A 19,367-nucleotide genomic window follows, 5' to 3' on the forward strand; every position below is an offset into this window, starting at 1 on the left:
AGGGACTGTCAGTGAACAGATTACACAGTGTGAATAGGGACGGTCAGTGAACAGATTACACACTGTGAACAGGGACTGTCAGTGAACAGATTACACAGTGTGAATAGGGACTGTCAGTGAACAGATTACACAGTGTGAATAGGGACTGTCAGTGAACAGATTACACAGTGTGAATAGGGACTGTCAGTGAACAGATGACACAGTGTGAATAGGGACTGTCAGTGAACAGATTACACAGTGTGAATAGGGACTGTCAGTGAACAGATTACACAGTGTGAATAGGGACTGTCAGTGAACAGATTACACGGTGTGAATAGGGACTGTCAGTGAACAGATTACACAGTGTGAATAGGGACTGTCAGTGAACAGATTACACACTGTGAATAGGGACTGTCAGTGAACAGATTACACAGTGTGAATAGGGACTGTCAGTGAACAGATTACACACTGTGAATAGGGACTGTCAGTGAACAGATTACACACTGTGAATAGGAGGGACTTTCACGGGATATCTGATCATCATTTTCTGACCACACAGATACAATCCGTGTGAAACTTTTCTGAACATGAAGCTGAGCTTTGTCACTCCTACCTGAACAATTGTGAGCTCTGTCACTCCTATCTGAACAATTGTAAGCTGTGTCACTCCTATCTGAACAATTGTGAGCTCTGTCACTCCTGTCTGAGCAACTGTGAGCTCTGTCACTCCTTCCTGAACAATTGTGAGCTCTGTCACTCCTACCTGAACAATTGTGAGCTCTGTCACTCCTACCTGAACAATTGCGAGCTCTTTCACTCGTCCCTGAACAATTGTGAGCTCTGTTACTCCTACCTGAACAATTGTGAGCACTGTCACTCCTACCTGAACAGTTGTGAGCTCCGTTATTCCTACCTGAACAGTTGTGAGCTCCGTTATTCCTACCTGAACAGTTGTGAGATTCGTTACTCCTACCTGAACAGTTGTGAGCTCTGACACTCCGACCTGAACAATAGTGAGCTCTTTTCCTCCTACCTGTAGAATTGTGAGCTCTGTCACTCCTACCTGAACAATTGTGAGCCCTGTCACTCCTTCCTGAACAATTGTGAGCTCTGTTACTCCTACCTGAACAATTGTGAGCTCTCTTACTCCTACCTGAACAATAGTGAGTTCTGTTCCTCCTACCTGTAGAATTGTGAGCCCTGTCACTCCTTCCTGAACAGTTGTGAGCTCTGTTACTCCTACCTGAACAATTGTGAGCCCTGTCACTCCTACCTGAACAATTTTGAGCTCTGTTACTCCTACCTGAACAATTGTGAGCTCTCTTACTCCTACCTGAACAATTGTGAGCTCTGTTACTCCTACCTGAAGAATTGTGAGCTCTGTCACTCCTACCTGAACAATTGTGAACTCTGTCACTCCTATCTGAACAATTGTGAGCTCTGTCGCTCCTCTCTGAACAATTGTGAGCTCTGTCACTCCTTCCTGAACAATTGTGAGCTCTGTCACTCCTACCTGAACAGTTGTGAGCTCTGTCACTCCTCCCTGAACAATTGTGAGCTCTGTTACTCCTACCTGAAGAATTGTGAGCTCTGTCGCTCCTACCTGAACAATTGTGAGCTCTGTCACTCCTACCTGAAAAATTTTGACCTCTGTCACTCCTTCTTGAACAGTTGTGAGCTCTGTTACTCCTACCTGAAGAATTGTGAGCTCTGTCGCTCCTACCTGAACAATTGTGAGCTCTGTCACTCCTACCTGAAGAATTGTGAGCTCTGTCGCTCCTACCTGAACAATTGTGAGCTCTGTTACTCCTACCTGAAGAATTGTGAGCTCTGTCGCTCCTACCTGAACAATTGTGAGCTCTGTCACTCCTACCTGAAAAATTTTGACCTCTGTCACTCCTTCTTGAACAGTTGTGAGCTCTGTCACTCCTACCTGAAGAATTGTGAGCTCTGTCGCTCCTACCTGAACAATTGTGAGCTCTGTTACTCCTACCTGAACAATTGTGAGCTCTGTTACTCCTACCTGAACAATTGTGAGCTCTGTTACTCCTACCTGAACAATTGTGAGCTCTGTCACTCCCAGCTGAACAATTGTGAGCTCTGTCACTCCCAGCTGAACAATTGTGAGCTCTGTCACTCCCAGCTGAACAATTGTGAGCTCTGTCAGATCGTTACTGACCTCGGCCACTAGATGGCAGCCGAGTCCTGCAGCTCAGTGCCTGTCAGTCTGCCCGTCTGCCCGTCTGCTGCAGGTAAATCAGTCTCTCCGCAGGGTCCTCAGTTTCCTCTCTTGGTGTTGGTTTATATCAACTGCTAAATCAACACGGATTTATGAAGGGGAAATCGTGTTTGACAAATCTATCAGAGTTTTTTGAGGGTGTAACGAGCAGGGTAGATAAAGGGGAACCAGTGGATGTCGTATATTTGGATTTTCAAAATGCTTTTGATAAGGAGCCACGTAAAAAGATGTTACACAAGATAAGGGCTCATGGGGTTGGGGTTAATATATCAGCATGGATAGAGGATTGGTTAACAGACAGAAAACAGAGTAGGGATAAACGGGTCATTTTCGGGTTGGCAGGCTGTAACTAGTGGGGTGCCGCAGGGATCAGTGCTTGGGCCTCAGCTATTTACAATCTATATTAATGACTTAGATGAAGGGACCGAGTGTAATGTATCCAAGTTTGCTGATGATACAAAGCTAGGTGGGAAAGTAAGCTGTGAGGAGGACACAAAGAGTCTGCAAAGGGATAGAGTCAGGTTAAGTGAGTGGGCAAGAAGGTGGCAGATGGAGTATAATGTGGGGAAATGTGAGGTTATTCACTTTGGTAGGAAGAATAGAAAAACAGAATATTTTTTAAATGGTGAGAAACTATTAAATGTTGGTATTCAGAGAGATCTGGGTGTCTTTGTACAAGAAACACAAAAAGTTAACATGCAGGTACAGCAGGCAATTAGGAAGGGAAATGGCATGTTGGCCTTTATTGCAAGGGTGATGGAGTACAAGTTAAGGAAGTCTTACTACAATTGTACAGGGCTTTGGTGAGACCTCACCTGGAGTACTGTGTACAGTTTTGGTCTCCTTATCTAGGGAAGGATATACTTGCCTTGGGGGGGTGCAACGAAGGTTCACTAGATTAATTCCTGGGATGAGAGGGTTGTCCTATGTGGAGAGATTGAGTAGAATGGGCCTATACTCTCTGGAGTTTAGAAGAATGAGAGGTGATCTCATTGAATCATATAAGATTCCGTGAGGGCTTGACAGGGTAAATGCTGAGAGGATGTTTCCCCTGGTTGGAGAGTCTCGAACTAGGGGACATAGTCTCAGAATAAGGGGTCGGACATTTAAGACTGAGATGAAGAGGAATTTCTTCACTCAGAGGGTTGTGAATCTTTGGAATTCTCTACCCCAGAGGGCTGTGGATGCTGAGTCACTGAGTATATTCAAGGCTGAAATCGATAGATTTTTGGACTCTTGGGGAATCAAGGGATATGGGGATCAGGCAGGAAAGTGGAGTTGAGGTTGAAGATCAGCCATGATCTGATTGAATGGCGGAGCAGGCTCGAGGGGCCGAATGGCCTACTCCTGCTCCTATTTCTTATGTTCTTATGTTCTTAAATCCACCCTCCCCATGTTACCCCTCTCCCCCTCTCCTCCCCGTGGTACCCTTCTCCCTAATCGCTCCCCTTATTAACTCTCCTCCTCATCCCTGCCCCTTGCTACCTCACTCCCCTCCTTCATAAAGCATTGTGAAGGCCTATCCCCTGCAGCTTGTTTGCAGTGTGCGGCTGTATGGGGAGTCGCGGACTGCGCAGTCCCCATGGACATCGAACAATCAGCTTCCTTACCCAGGCTGTGGTTGGTGGAAGGGGAGACCCCGGTCTCTATTTTCACACTTGTATTGCAGCAGCTGTGAGCCACTCGGTCCTGGGATCCTGCGGGACTGAGTGGACCATTTGCTTCCCTCTCGTAGCCTCTCGCTGCACAAATCCTGCTGTTGGGGAGATCCCTGCTCGATTCCAGCAGCGGGTTCGATATGTGCAGAAACACTCTGTTATCTCCTGCAAGGCACGAGGGTTGGCAAATGTTACTTTTGAAAAGAACCAGAGGGTTCTCACGCAGCGAGTTGTGAGGGTCTGGAACTCACTGCCTGAGAGGGCGGTGGAAGCAGATTCAACAATAACTTTCAAAAGGGAATCGGAGAAATACTTGAAGGGAAAAAATTTACAGGGTTAAGGGGAAAGAGCAGGGGAGTGGGACTAATTGGAGAGCTCTTTCAAAGAGCCAGCACAGGCACGACGGGCCGAACGGCCTCCTCCTGTGCTGTACGATTCTATCTTGCATTCATATATCCCATTTCTCAGCCCGATGAATTACTCTCGGAGTGCACTCACTGCCATGTCAACACAGGCAGCTTGTGTGAAATCAGCGTTTGCTTCACCCATGTCTCAACCCCAACCCAAGTGTTTATTCCATGACCAGATTTTCTGCTCAAGTCTCTGGAGTGGGGCTTAAGATCCGCGACCTTCGGACTTGGGGGCAGTACCACCGAGCCAAAGCTGACTGTGACTGTCGGCTGTAATGTTTGATCTATCACACACTCAGAAACATCCAATGACCACCGCAGCACGGAGCAACTTAGTGCAGTCAGACTGTGAACCATTTTGGTGGAGTGACAGATCGCAGTCTCAGCTTCCCGACCCCCCACCCCGCCAACAGCCCCCGCAGCCTCTCAGCCTCGGCGTCTGGGAATTCTCGGTGCGAGCTGAGGGAGTGCTGGGGCCTGGATCTGATCAGGGTGCCTGTCTCATTTACAGACAGGAACCCGACTCGTCAGCGGACTGACAGGGGCACTGTCGGCCCCCCTAGGCCGGAGTCCCTTAGTGCAGCTGAGTGGTACAGGAAGGCCCCCTGTCCCATCCCTCACATTCTCTGAGTTAGCTGATCTCAGGTAGGATGAGGGTGAGGGGGTGGGGGGCTACTATTAGCCTCAGTACTCCCAGGTTAGCAAGGGGGAAATCAGCCCAGCTTCCCATTGTTGATCACTAGCCTGTGACTCCCACACCCCCCCCCCTGGAAAATTCCCCTGTGTGGGACAGTTTGTGAAGAAGGGATCGGGCTCGGTTGCGGTGCCTCATGCAATCGAATAGCTTGCCAACACTCAGTGCCTGGGCTCAAGAGGTTCGAAGGGGTCTGTATCTACATTGTAGAGATGGGGGGTTGAGTTTTGAGTGGGGGAGACACATCACCTTCATATTATTGATGACTATAAGACAATGCAGCAAGGTCGTGAGTCCAGCACTCCCAGCAAGCTGGGAAAAGGGGTGAAAATAGGAATGAGAGGCAAATGGGAAATTACAGAATGAGGTGGGCAAGATGTGAGAGTGGGCAGAACATTGAGAGACGGAAATTAATACAGACAACTGGAAACTACTGGACACAGGAAGGACAAATGGCCATTACATCGACTCCATTAATGGGGTGAAACAGCAACTCAACACTCAACACATCCAATCAATGCAGAGCAACTCAACACATCCAATCAATGCAGAGCAACTCAACACATCCAATCAATGAAGAGCATCTCATCACTCAACACATCCAATCAATGAAGAGCAACTCAACACATCCAATCAATGGAGAGCAACTCAACACTCAACACATCCAATCAATGGAGAGCAACTCAACACATCCAATCAATGGAGAGCAACTCAACACTCAACACATCCAATCAATGAAGAGCAACTCAACACATCCAATCAATGGAGAGCAACTCAACACTCAACACATCCAATCAATGGAGAGCAACTCAACACTCAACACATCCAATCAATGGAGAGCAACTCAACACATCCAATCAATGGAGAGCAACTCAACACTCAACACATCCAATCAATGGAGAGCAACTCAACACTCAACACATCCAATCAATGCAGAGCAACTCAACACATCCAATCAATGAAGAGCATCTCATCACTCAACACATCCAATCAATGAAGAGCAACTCAACACATCCAATCAATGGAGAGCAACTCAACACTCAACACATCCAATCAATGGAGAGCAACTCAACACATCCAATCAATGGAGAGCAACTCAACACTCAACACATCCAATCAATGAAGAGCAACTCAACACATCCAATCAATGGAGAGCAACTCAACACTCAACACATCCAATCAATGGAGAGCAACTCAACACTCAACACATCCAATCAATGGAGAGCAACTCAACACTCAACACATCCAATCAATGGAGAGCAACTCAACACTCAACACATCCAATCAATGGAGAGCAACTCAACACATCCAATCAATGGAGAGCAACTCAACACTCAACACATCCAATCAATGAAGAGCAACTCAACACATCCAATCAATGGAGAGCAACTCAACACTCAACACATCCAATCAATGGAGAGCAACTCAACACATCCAATCAATGGAGAGCAACTCAACACATCCAATCAATGGAGAGCAACTCAACACTCAACCCATCCAATCAATGAAGAGCAACTCAACACATCCAATCAATGGAGAGCAAATCAACACTCAACACATCCAATCAATGGAGAGCAACTCAACACATCCAATCAATGGAGAGCAACTCAACACATCCAATCAATGGAGAGCAACTCAACACTCAACCCATCCAATCAATGAAGAGCAACTCAACACATCCAATCAATGGAGAGCAAATCAACACTCAACACATCCAATCAATGGAGAGCAACTCAACACATCCAATCAATGGAGAGCAACTCAACACTCAACACATCCAATCAATGGAGAGCAGCAATCAAGCCAATAGGATGTTGAAGAATAGTCAAAACAGTAAGACACAAGTCAGAGTGAGTCCTGATCACACTGTACGGGGCTCTGGGGGGAATGGACCCTGAGCACTGGGTCTGGTCCTGATCACACTGTACGGGGCTCAGGGGGGGAATGGACCCTGAGCACTGGGTCTGGTCCTGATCACACTGTACGGGGCTCTGGGGGGAATGGACCCTGAGCACTGGGTCTGGTCCTGATCACACTGTACGGGGCTCTGGGGGGAATGGACCCTGAGCACTGGGTCTGGTCCTGATCAAACTGTACGGGGCTCTGGGGGGAATGGACCCTGAGCACTGGGTCTGGTCCTGATCACACTGTACGAGGCTCTGGGGGGAATGGACCCTGAGCACTGGGTCTGGTCCTGATCACACTGTACGGGGCTCTGGGGGGAATGGACCCTGAGCACTGGGTCTGGTCCTGATCACACTGTACGGGGCTCTGGGGGGAATGGACCCTGAGCACTGGGTCTGGTCCTGATCACACTGTACGGGGCTCTGGGAGGAATGGACCCTGAGCACTGGGTCTGGTCCTGATCACACTGTACGGGGCTCTGGGGGGAATGGACCCTGAGCACTGGGTCTGGTCCTGATCACACTGTACGAGGCTCTGGGGGGAATGGACCCTGAGCACTGGGTCTGGTCCTGATCACACTGTACGGGGCTCTGGGGGGAATGGACCCTGAGCACTGGGTCTGGTCCTGATCACACTGTACGGGGCTCTGGGGGGAACGGACCCTGAGCACTGGGTCTGGTCCTGATCAAACTGTACGGGGCTCTGGGAGGAATGGACCCTGAGCACTGGGTCTGGTCCTGATCACACTGTACGGGGCTCTGGGGGGAATGGATCCTGAGCACTGGGTCTGGTCCTGATCAAACTGTACGGGGCTCTGGGAGGAATGGACCCTGAGCACTGGGTCTGGTCCTGATCAAACTGTACGGGGCTCTGGGAGGAACGGACCCTGAGCACTGGGTCTGGTCCTGATCAAACTGTACGGGGCTCTGGGGGGGAATGGACCCTGAGCACTGGGTCTGGTCCTGATCAAACTGTACGGGGACTCTGGGGGGAATGGACCCTGCGCACTGGGTCTGGTCCTGATCAAACTGTACGGGGACTCTGGGAGGAACGGACCCTGAGCACTGGGTCTGGTCCTGATCAAACTGTACGGGGACTCTGGGAGGAATGGACCCTGAGCACTGGGTCTGGTCCTGATCACACTGTACGAGGCTCTGGGAGGAATGGACCCTGAGCACTGGGTCTGGTCCTGATCACACTGTACGGGGACTCTGGGAGGAATGGACCCTGAGCACTGGGTCTGGTCCTGATCAAACTGTACGGGGCTCTGGGGGGAATGGATCCTGAGCACTGGGTCTGGTCCTGATCAAACTGTACGGGGGCTCTGGGAGGAACGGACCCTGAGCACTGGGTCTGGTCCTGATCAAACTGTACGGGGCTCTGGGAGGAATGGACCCTGAGCACTGGGTCTGGTCCTGATCAAACTGTACGGGGCTCTGGGAGGAATGGATCCTGAGCACTGGGTCTGGTCCTGATCAAACTGTACGGGGGCTCTGGGGGGAATGGACCCTGAGCACTGGGTCTGGTCCTGGTTTCGAGACACAAGGGAGATATTCAACCACTGGAGGCGGTGCAGAGAAGAGCCAGGAGTCTGATCACCGGTATCAGGGGTCTGGTGATGAGGAAAGACTGGAGAGGTGATTTTCTCGAGGGATATGAGACAGTTAATGGAAAGGAAAAGGTAAATCAGGAATATTACATTAAATTAAGGAGTGGGAGCAGGAGAAGGGGACACAGGTTCAAATGAATGAAGGGTAATTGCTGAACTGATATCAGGAAAAACTCCCCCACACAGAGTGTGATCAACATCTGGAACTGACTCCCAGATACAGGAGTGGAAGGAAAAGCCCCAGAATCATTGAAGAAAGAATTGGATTTTTCAATGCGGGGGTGTTAGGATCTGTCTGGATGGATGAATTAAGATGGGCCGAACGGCCTTGCTTGTCTGGTATGATCCTGTGGTCTTGCGGTGAGGGGCTGCTCACACTGCAAATGCTGGCACTGTAATTAGGTATTGCCGGCCAGTCGGGTGTCTCCTGCAGCCTTACCCCAAGCTGACTGAGTGAGTGGCAGTCACAGAGCATTGCTGACACACAGGGCACTGGGCAAAAGGGGACCAGGCAACAGAGAGCAGGAACACAGCTGAGCAGCGAGAGGGCAATGCCTCACAGCCACAGCTCCAATCAACCCCTCCGGGGGCCGCAGGCCGACAGGAAATTCCCAGAGTGTGTCAGTGCCAGATTCAGGGGCTCGACAGACTGGGTCCTCACACTCATCTGTCTCCCCGTAGTGTTGGGGAGTTTAGGAATGTGGGGATTTGGAGGGAGGGAATAGCTGTGCTCGCTGACCTCCATTGACGACGCCTCCATTTTAAAGTTCACACCCTTGTGTTCAAATCCCCCCATGGCCTCGTCCCCTCCCTATCTCTGAAACCTCCTCCATCCCTGGGACCCTCCGAGATCTCTGTAACCTCCTCCATCCCTGTGACCCTCCGAGATCTCTGTAACCTCCTCCAGCCCTACAACCCCCCGAGATCTCTGTAACCTCCTCCAGCCCTACGACCCTCCGAGATCTCTGTAACCTCCTCCAGCCCGATGACCCTCTGAGATCTCTGTAACCTCCTCCAGCCCTACAACCCTCTGAGATCTCTGTAACCTCCTCCATCCCTGTGACCCTCCGAGATCTCTGTAACCTCCTCCAGCCCCACAACCCTCTGAGATCTCTGTAACCTCCTCCAGCCCTACAACACTCCGAGATCTCTGTAACCTCCTCCAGCCCTACAACCCTCTGAGATCTCTGTAACCTCCTCCAGCCCTACGACCCTCCGAGATCTCTGTAACCTCCTCCAGCCCTACAACCCTCCGAGATCTCTGTAACCTCCTCCAGCCCTACAACCCTCCGAGATCTCTGTAACCTCCTCCAGCCCTACAACCCTCTGAGATCTCTGTAACCTCCTCCAGCCCCACAACCCTCTGAGATCTCTGTAACCTCCTCCAGCCCTACGACCCTCCGAGATCTCTGTAACCTCCTCCAGCCCTACAACCCTCCGAGATCTCTGCACTCCCCCAATTCTGGCCTCTTGTCCATCCCCGATTTTAATCACTCCACCATTGGCGGCCATGCCTTCAGCTGCCGAGGCCCTGAGCTCTGGAATTCCCTCCCTAAACCTCTCCCTCTCTCTACCTCTCTCTCCTCCTTTAAGACGCTCCTTAAAACCTCCCTCTTTGACCAGGCTTTTGGTCACCTGTCCTAATATCTCCTTATGTGGCTCGGTGTTAAGTTTTGTTTGATAATCGCCCCTGGGAAGGGCCTTGGGACATTTTACTCCATTAAAGGCACGGTATAAACGGGAGCTTTTGATGTCCTTCATCCAGCTCCCCGTCTCATTCTAGACCCTGATTCAGGACCCTGAAGTCCAGGCAAAATCCCAGAAACAACCAAGAGCTCTCTGTTCGCAAAACTAAAACTCTGAAGGTCAGCTTTCACGTTTATTGATTCCCCAATTTTTGTCCCCTTCTCCCCGAAAGGTGCTGGATTGTGCTGGTAATGGTGGGATGGGAGGAGGGGGGTTTGTTGAGTCAGGTATACGGGTTCGATGGGACACAGCCAAGAGGCCACGGTCCCTGTGTGAGCCGAGACAGTGAGAATCAGTGGGCTATTTGACCATGGGGAGTATCACATCCAAGCCCAATCGTCTCTTCACCTGATTGCCACGTGCGCACTCACTCGTGTACAGACATACACACACTCGTGCGCACACGTACACACACTCGTGCGCACACGTACACACACTCGTGCGCACACGTACACACACTCGTGCACACACACACACTCGTGCACATACAAACACACACTCGTGCACACACAAACACACACTTGTGCACACACATAGACACAGTCATGCACACACGTACACACACTTGTGCACACAGGCATACATAGTTGTGCGCACGCATACATACACACTCGTGGACATGTGTACACATGTACATGCACTAGTGCACGTGTATACATACAATCATATGCACACACATGTCCACACACACACTTTCCAACAAATCACAACTCTTTTAGAGAAAATGATATTTGAGATTATGTATCTTGACGGATTAGTGACGGTCTGGTCCCCATGTATAGCAGTGAGAGCTGGGTGACCTCACCCAGACACCACCCTTACCCTGACCCTCCCGTCTGTCTACAGTCCTGTTTAACCTTCCCTGACCCTCCCGTCTGTCCACAGTCCTGTTTAACCTTCCCTGACCCTCCCGTCTGTCTACAGTCCTGTTTAACCTTCCCTTACCCTCCCGTCTGTCCACAGTCCTGTTTAACCTTCCCTGACCCTCCCGTCTGTCTACAGTCCTGTTTAACCTTCCCTGACCCTCCCGTCTGTCTACAGTCCTGTTTAACCTTCCCCTGACCCCCCCCGTCTGTCCACAGTCCTGTTTAACCTTCCCCTACCCTCCCGTCTGTCTACAGTCCTGTTTAACCTTCCCTGACCCTCCCGTCTGTCTACAGTCCTGTTTAACCTTCCCCTACCCTCCCGTCTGTCTACAGTCCTGTTTAACCTTCCCTTACCCTCCCGTCTGTCTACAGTCCTGTTTAACCTTCCCTTACCCTCCCGTCTGTCTACAGTCCTGTTTAACCTTCCCTTACCCTCCCGTCTGTCCACAGTCCTGTTTAACCTTACCCTACCCTCCCGTCTGTCTACAGTCCTGTTTAACCTTACCCTACCCTCCCGTCTGTCTACAGTCCTGTTTAACCTTACCCTACCCTCCCGTCTGTCTACAGTCCTGTTTAACCTTACCCTACCCTCCCGTCTGTCTACAGTCCTGTTTAACCTTACCCTACCCTCCCGTCTGTCTACAGTCCTGTTTAACCTTACCCTACCCTCCCGTCTGTCCACAGTCCTGTTTAACCTTCCCCTACCCTCCCGTCTGTCCACAGTCCTGTTTAACCTTACCCTACCCTCCCGTCTGTCTACAGTCCTGTTTAACCTTACCCTACCCTCCCGTCTGTCCACAGTCCTGTTTAACCTTCCCTGACCCTCCCGTCTGTCTACAGTCCTGTTTAACCTTACCCTACCCTCCCGTCTGTCTACAGTCCTGTTTAACCTTACCCTACCCTCCCGTCTGTCCACAGTCCTGTTTAACCTTCCCTTACCCTCCCGTCTGTCTACAGTCCTGTTTAACCTTACCCTACCCTCCCGTCTGTCCACAGTCCTGTTTAACCTTACCCTACCCTCCCGTCTGTCCACAGTCCTGTTTAACCTTACCCTACCCTCCCTTCTGTCCACAGTTCTGTTTAACCTTACCCTACCCTCCCGTCTGTCCACAGTCCTGTTTAACCTTCCCTGACCCTCCCGTCTGTCTACAGTCCTGTTTAACCTTCCCCTACCCTCCCGTCTGTCTACAGTCCTGTTTAACCTTCCCCTGCCCTCCCGTCTGTCTACAGTCCTGTTTAACCTTCCCTGACCCTCCCGTCTGTCCACAGCCTGTTGGTTCCCTGGACTCTGACGTTCCCACAGAGCAGTGTATTGTGTGGAGAATGAGAGAGTGGGTGTGAGGTCAGGCTGATTTGTGACTGCGATGGAATTGTAATTGCAGTTTGTGTGAGAGTATTTTGCTGACTGGGGGGTTCAGTGAGGGTTCTCAGTGCTCCTGGACAAAACACAGCAAGAAGGAGAATTTATAAAGCTGATCCAGAGAGAGGAGGAAAGATCGAGCTTTAATTCCAGGTCTGTTCTGAGTTAGTTTGACCTCAGGTGCAGCATTACAAATCAGCCTCCACATCCTCTCCCTTCACTCCTGCAATAGGAAGTGGGAGAAACATCAGCCAGGGATCCTGCTCCCTGGGCCCCTGCCTCACACATGTGTGTCCATGTGTATGTCTCCGTATCTCTGTGTCTGTCTGTGTGTGTCTCTGTGTGTCTGTTCCTGTGTGTGTGTGTGTCTGAGTGTCTCTGTCTGTCGCGGTGTTTGTGCCTGTCTGTGTGTATCTGTGTATGTGTCTGTCTCTGTCTGTGTCTGTGTGTCTGTCTGTGTTTCTGTGCATGTGTGTCTGTGTGTGTGTGTGTCTTTGTATGTCTGTGTCTGTGTGTGTGTGTGTCTGTGTGCGTGTGTCTGTGTGTGTGTGTGTCTGTGTGCGTGTGTCTGTGTGTGTGTCTGTGTGTGTGTGTGTCTTTGTATGTCTGTGTGTGTGTGTCTGTGTGTGTGTGTGTCTGTGTGCGTGTGTCTGTGTGTGTGTGTCTGTGTGTGTGTGTGTCTGTGTGTATGTGTGTGTGTCTGTGTCTCTGTGTGAGTGTGTCTGTGTGTGTGTGTGTCTGTGTGCGTGTGTGTGTGTTTGTGAGTGCGTCTCTGTGTGAGTGTGTGTGTGTGTGTATGTCTGTGTGCGTGTGAGTGTGTCTGTGTGTGTGTGTGTCTCTGTGTGTGTGTGTGTCTGTGTGTGTGTCTCTGTGTGAGTGTGTCTGTGTGTGTGTGTGTCTGTGTGCGTGTGTGTGTGTCTGTGTGTGTGTCTCTGTGTGAGTGTGTCTGTGTCTGTGTGTGTGTCTCTGTGTGAGTGTGTCTGTGTCTGTGTGTGTCTCTGTGGCAGTGTGTGTGTCTGTGTCTCTGTGTGTGTGTTTGTGAGTGCGTCTCTGTGTGAGTGTGTGTGTGTGTATGTCTGTGTGCGTGTGTCTGTGTGAGTGTGTCTGTGTGTGTGTGTGTCTCTGTGTGAGTGTGTCTCTGTGTATGTGTGTGTGTCTGTGTGTGTGTGTGTGTGTGTCTGTGTGTGTGTGTGTGTGTCTCTGTGTCAGTGTGTGTGTGTCTGTGTCTCTGTGTCAGTGTGTATGTGTGTGTGTGTGTCTGTGTCTCTGTGTGAGTGTGTCTCTGTGTATGTGTGTGTGTCTGTGTGTGTGTGTGTGTCTCTGTGTGAGTGTGTCTCTGTGTATGTGTGTGTGTCTGCGTGTGTGTGTGTCTGTGTGAGTGTGTCTCTGTGTGAGTGTGTGTGCTGTGTGTGTGTGTCTCTGTGTGAGTGTGTCTCTGTGTATGTGTGTGTCTCTGTGTGAGTGTGTCTCTGTGTGTGTGTGTCTCTGTGTGAGTGTGTCTCTGTGTATGTGTGTGTGTCTGTGTGTGTGTGTGTGTGTCTGTGTGTGTGTGTGTGTCTCTGTGTCAGTGTGTGTGTGTCTGTGTCAGTGTGTATGTGTGTGTGTGTCTGTGTCTCTGTGTGAGTGTGTCTCTGTGTATGTGTGTGTGTGTGTGTCTCTGTGTCAGTGTGTGTGTCTGTGTGTGTGTGAGTGTCTCTGTGTGAGTGTGTCTCTGTGTATGTGTGTGTGTCTGTGTGTGTGTGTGTCTCTGTGTGTGTGTGTCTCTGTGTGAGTGTGTCTCTGGGTATGTGTGTGTGTGTCTGTGTGTGTGTGTCTCTGTGTGAGTGTGTCTCTGTGTATGTGTGTGTGTCTGTGTGTGTGTGTGTGTCTCTGTGTGTGTGTGTCTCTGTGTGAGTGTGTCTCTGTGTATGTGTGTGTGTCTGTGTGTGTGTGTGTCTGTGTGTGTGTGTGTCTCTGTGTGAGTGTGTCTCTGTGTATGTGTGTGTGTCTCTGTGTGAGTGTGTCTCTGTGTATGTGTGTGTGTCTGTGTGTGTGAGTGTCTCTGTGTGAGTGTGTCTCTGTGTATGTGTGTGTGTCTGTGTGTGTGTGTGTGTCTCTGTGTGAGTGTGTCTCTGTGTATGTGTGTGTGTCTGTGTCAGTGTGTGTGTGTGTCTGTGTCTCTGTGTCAGTGTGTCTGTGTGTATGTGTGTGTGTGTCTGTGTCTCTGTGTGTGTGTCTGTGTCTCTGTGAGTGTGTATGTGTGAGTGTGTGTGTGTGTTTGTGTCTGTGTGTGTGTCTGTGTGCGTGTGTGTGTGTGTCTCTCTGTGTCTGTGCATGTCTCTGTGTCTGTGTCTACATCTGTGTGTCTGTGTGTGTGTGAGAAAATAGAATATGAGAGTAAACTAGCAAGAAATATAAAAACCGATTGTAAGAGCTTCTACAAGTAAGTATAAAGGAGGAGATTAGTGAAAGTAAACGTTGGTCCCTTAGAGGCTGAGACTGGAGAAATAATAATGGGGAATCAGGAAATGGCAGAGAAGTTAAACAAATATTTTATATCTGTGTTCACAGTAGAAGACACAAAAAACATGCTGGAAATAGTGGGGAACCAAGGGTCTAATGAGAGGGAGGAACTTAAAGTAATTAAGATTAGTAAAGAAAAAGTTTTAGAAAGGGTTTTAAAAGAGGTGGAGGCAGAGATAGTGGATGTATTGGTTTTGATCTTCCAGGATTCCCTAGATTCTAGAATGGTCCCTGTGGATTGGAAGGTAGCAAATGTCACCCCACTATTCAAGAAAGGAGGGAGAGAGAAAACAGGGAACTGCAGGCCAGTTAGCCTGACATCAGTAGTAGGGGAAATGCTAGACTCTATTATTAAGGACATAATGACAGAGCACTTAGAAAATCATCATATGATTAGGCAGAGTCAACATGGTTTTATGAAAGGGAAATTGTGTTTGACAAATCTATTAGAGTTTTTTGAGGGTGTAACTAGCAGGGTAGATAAAGGGGAACCAGTGGATGTAGTATATTTGGATTTTCAAAAAGCATTTGATAAGGTGGTTACACAAGATAAGGGCTCATGGGGTTGGGGGTTAATATATCAGCATGGGTAGAGGATTGGATAACGGACAGAAAACAGAGAGTAGGAATAAACGGGTCATTTTCGGGTTGGCAGGCTGTAACTAGTGGGGTGCCGCAGGGATCAGTGCTTGGGCCTCAGCTATTTACAATCTATATTAATGACTTAGATGAAGGGACCGAGTGTAATGTATCCAAGTTTACTGACGATACAAAGCTAGGTGGGAAAGTAAACTGTGAGGAGGACACAAAGAGTCTGCAAATGGACATAGCCAGGTTAAGTGAGTGGGCAAGAAGGTGGCAGATGGAGTATAATGTGGGGAAATGTGAGGTTATTCACTTTGGTAGGAAGAATAGAAAAACATAATATTTTTTAAATGGTGAGAAACTATTAAATGTTGGTATTCAGAGAGATCTGGGTGTCTTTGTACAAGGAACACAAAAAGTTAACATGCAGGTACAGCAGGCAATTAGGAAGGGAAATGGCATCTTGGCCTTTATTGCAAGGATGTTGGAGTATAAGAGTAAGGAAGTCTTACTACAATTGTACAGGGCTTTGGTGAGACCTCACCTGGAGTACTGTGTACAGTTTTGATCTCCTTATCTAAGGAAGGATATACTTGCCTTAGAGGGGGTGCAACGAAGGTTCACTAGATTGATTCCTGGGATGAGAGGGTTGTCCTATGAGGAGAGATTGAGTAGAATGGGCCCACACTCTCTGGAGTTTAGAAGAATGAGAGGTGATCTCATTGAATCATATAAGATTCTGAGGGGGCTTGACAGGGTAGATGCTGAGAGGATGTTTCCCCTGGTTGGAGAGTCTGGAACTCGGGGGCATAGTCTTAGGATAAGGGGTCGGACATTTAAGACTGAGATGAGGAGGAATTTCTTCACACTGAGGGTTGTGAATCTTTGGAATTTTCTACCCCAGAGGGCTGTGGATGCTCAGTCGTTGAGTATATTCAAGGCTGAGATCAATAGATTTTTGGACTCTCGGGGAATCAAGGGATATGGGGATCAGGCAGGAAAGTGGAGTTGAGGTTGAAGATCAGCCATGATCTGATTGAATGGTGGAGCAGGCTCGAGGGGCCGAATGGCCTACTCCTGCTCCTATTTCTTATGTTCTTATGTGTCCATCTGTATCTGTCTGTGTGTGTGTCATTGTGTGTGTGTGTGTCTGTGTGTGTGTCTGTGTGAGTGTGTCTGTGTGTGTGTGAGTGTGTCTGTCTGTGTGTGTGTCATTGTGTGTGTGTGTGTGTGTCTGTGTGTGTGTGAGTGTGTCTGTCTGTGTGTGTGTCATTGTGCATGTGTGTGTGTGTGTCTGTCTGTTTGTGTGTGTCATTGTGTGTCTGTCTGTGCGTGTGTCATTGTGTGTGTGTGAGTGTGTCTGTCTGTTTGTGTGTGTCATTGTGTGTCTGTCTGTGTGTGTGTCATTGTGTGTGTGTGAGTGTGTCTGTTTGTGTGTGTGTCATTGTGTGTGTGTGTGTGTGTGTCTGTGTGTGTGTGTGAGTGTGTCTGTCTGTGTGTGTGTCATTGTGCATGTGTGAGTGTGTCTGTCTGTGTGTGTGTCATTGTGTGTGTGTGTGTGTGTGTGTCTGTGTGTGTGTGTGAGTGTGTCTGTCTGTGTGTGTGTCATTGTGCATGTGTGTGTGTGTCTGTCTGTTTGTGTGTGTCATTGTGTGTCTGTCTGTGTGTGTGTCTGTGTGTGTGTGAGTGTGTCTGTCTGTTTGTGTGTGTGTGTCTGTTTGTGTGTGTCATTGTGTGTCTGTCTGTGTGTGTGTCTGTGTGTGTGTGTGAGTGTGTCTGTCTGTGTGTGTGTCATTGTGCATGTGTGTGTGTGTCTGTCTGTTTGTGTGTGTCATTGTGTGTCTGTCTGTGTGTGTGTCTGTGTGTGTGTGAGTGTGTCTGTCTGTTTGTGTGTGTGTGTCTGTTTGTGTGTGTCATTGTGTGTCTGTCTGTGTGTGTGTCTGTGTGTGTGTGTGAGTGTGTCTGTGTGTGTGTGTGAGTGTGTCTGTGTGTGTGTGTCTGTGTGTGTGTCTGTGTGTGTCTGTGTGTGTGTGTGAGTGTGTCTGTGTGTGTCTGTGTGTGTGTCTGTGTGTGTGTGTGAGTGTGTCTGTTTGTAAGGTGAGAACAGGATCAGGGTGAACTCTGATTTCACCACCCCCTCCCCCCGACTCCAAAACAATTCCCTGGTAAATCTCACACACAAAATCTGGCCACTTGAATAAAATATTGGGGGCAGAAAATTGGTGTAACAACAGAGCAAATAAAACAGGGTTTCAACATTTTCAGTCGTGAGCAGAGTAATTGTGTTGGTGTTAAAACCCCAGTAAAGCCTGGTGCCGGGGTCTAATTGGAGAACAGAATCTCTTACCATAACCGATATCAGTGGCAGATACTGTGGACATCTTCCTCACAACACCTGGACATAACGGAATGCCCAAACCTGCAACAGAAAGCAGTGAGGAGTGACAGCACCCAGACCCAGAGAGGAGCACCCAGTCCCAGAGACCAGCACCCAGTCCCAGAGACCAGCACCCAGTCCCAGAGACCAGCACCCAGTCCAAGTGACCAGCACCCAGTCCCAGAGACCAGCACCCAGACCCAGAGAGGAGCACCCAGTCCCAGAGACCAGCACCCAGACCCAGAGACCAGCACCCAGTCCCAGAGACCAGCACCCAGTCCCAGAGACCAGCACCCAGACCCAGAGACCAGCACCCAGACCCAGAGACCAGCTCCCAGTCCAAGTGACCAGCACCCAGTCCCAGAGACCAGCACCCAGACCCAGTGACCAGCACCCAGTCCCAGTGACCAGCACCCAGTCCCAGAGACCAGCACCCAGACCCAGAGACCAGCACCCAGACCGAGAGACCAGCACCCAGTCCAAGAGACCAGCACCCAGTCCCAGTGACCAGCACCCAGTCCCAGTGACCAGCACCCAGTCCCAGTTACCAGCACCCAGTCCCAGAGACCAGCACCCAGTCCCAGAGACCAGCACCCAGTCCCAGAGACCAGCACCCAGTCCCAGAGACCAGCACCCAGACCCAATGACCAGCACCCAGTCCCAATGACCAGCACCCAGTCCCAGTGACCAGCACCCAGTCCCAGTGACCAGCACCCAGTCCCAGAAATCACCAGCCTGTGTATGAAGACGGGAGGTGCTCTGTGCGTAACCCCGACATCTCAACATCAAGCGTTTTTGAAGATTTGCTCCTGCTCACTTAGTGCTGAACACCCTGCTAGCCTGGCACGGATGTTAAAAGCACAGAAAGAGGCCATTCGGACCATTGTGTTTGTACCAACTCTTTTCTATATCAATCCCAAACTAATCCCACTGCCCCACTCTCTCCCCATAGTCCTGTATCAATCCCCAAACTAATCCCACTGCCCCACTCTCTCCCCATAGTCCTGTATCAATCCCCAAACTAATCCCACTGCCCCACTCTCTCCCCATAGTCCTGTTTCAATCCCAAACAATCCCACTGCCCCACTCTCCCCATAGTCCTGTATCAATCCCCAAACTAATCCCACTGCCCCACTCTCCCCCCATAGTCCTGTATCAATCCCAAACTAATCCCACTGCCCCACTCTCTCCCCATAGTCCTGTATCAATCCCAAACTAATCCCACTGCCCCACTCTCTCCCCATAGTCCTGTATCAATCCCAAACTAATCCCACTGCCCCACTCTCTCCCCATAGTCCTGTATCAATCCCAAACTAATCCCACTGCCCCACTCTCTCCCCATAGTCCTGTATCAATCCCAAACTAATCCCACTGCTCCGCTCTCTCCCCATAGTCCTGTATCAATCCCAAACTAATCCCACTGCCCCACTCTCTCCC

At 49.7% G+C, this 19,367-nt stretch overlaps 1 protein-coding gene and 1 long non-coding RNA gene across 2 annotated transcripts in view; one reads left to right on the forward strand and one right to left on the reverse strand.

Moving 5' to 3' along the window:
• Positions 1-1,168: 1,168 nt before the first annotated feature.
• Positions 1,169-2,170, forward strand: LOC137311552 (uncharacterized protein in mobD 3'region-like; the record flags this gene model as incomplete). Its single annotated transcript, XM_067978677.1, has 1 exon — positions 1,169-2,170. A coding segment is annotated over one exon (1,002 nt), but the record flags the coding sequence as incomplete, so codon positions are not given.
• A 1,664-nt stretch (positions 2,171-3,834) lies between these two features.
• LOC137311553 (uncharacterized) overlaps positions 3,835-19,367 on the reverse strand; it is an 88,705-nt gene continuing 73,172 nt past the window's right edge. Inside the window, exons 2-3 of the long non-coding RNA XR_010960461.1 lie at positions 17,901-17,972; positions 3,835-4,041 (exon numbers count right to left, since the gene is read on the reverse strand). This is a non-coding gene — a long non-coding RNA (uncharacterized lncRNA). The remainder of the gene's footprint in view (positions 4,042-17,900; positions 17,973-19,367) is intronic.

The sequence above is a fragment of the Heptranchias perlo genome, unplaced genomic scaffold, assembly GCF_035084215.1.
Source record: "Heptranchias perlo isolate sHepPer1 unplaced genomic scaffold, sHepPer1.hap1 HAP1_SCAFFOLD_351, whole genome shotgun sequence".
Lineage (NCBI taxonomy): Eukaryota > Metazoa > Chordata > Chondrichthyes > Hexanchiformes > Hexanchidae > Heptranchias > Heptranchias perlo.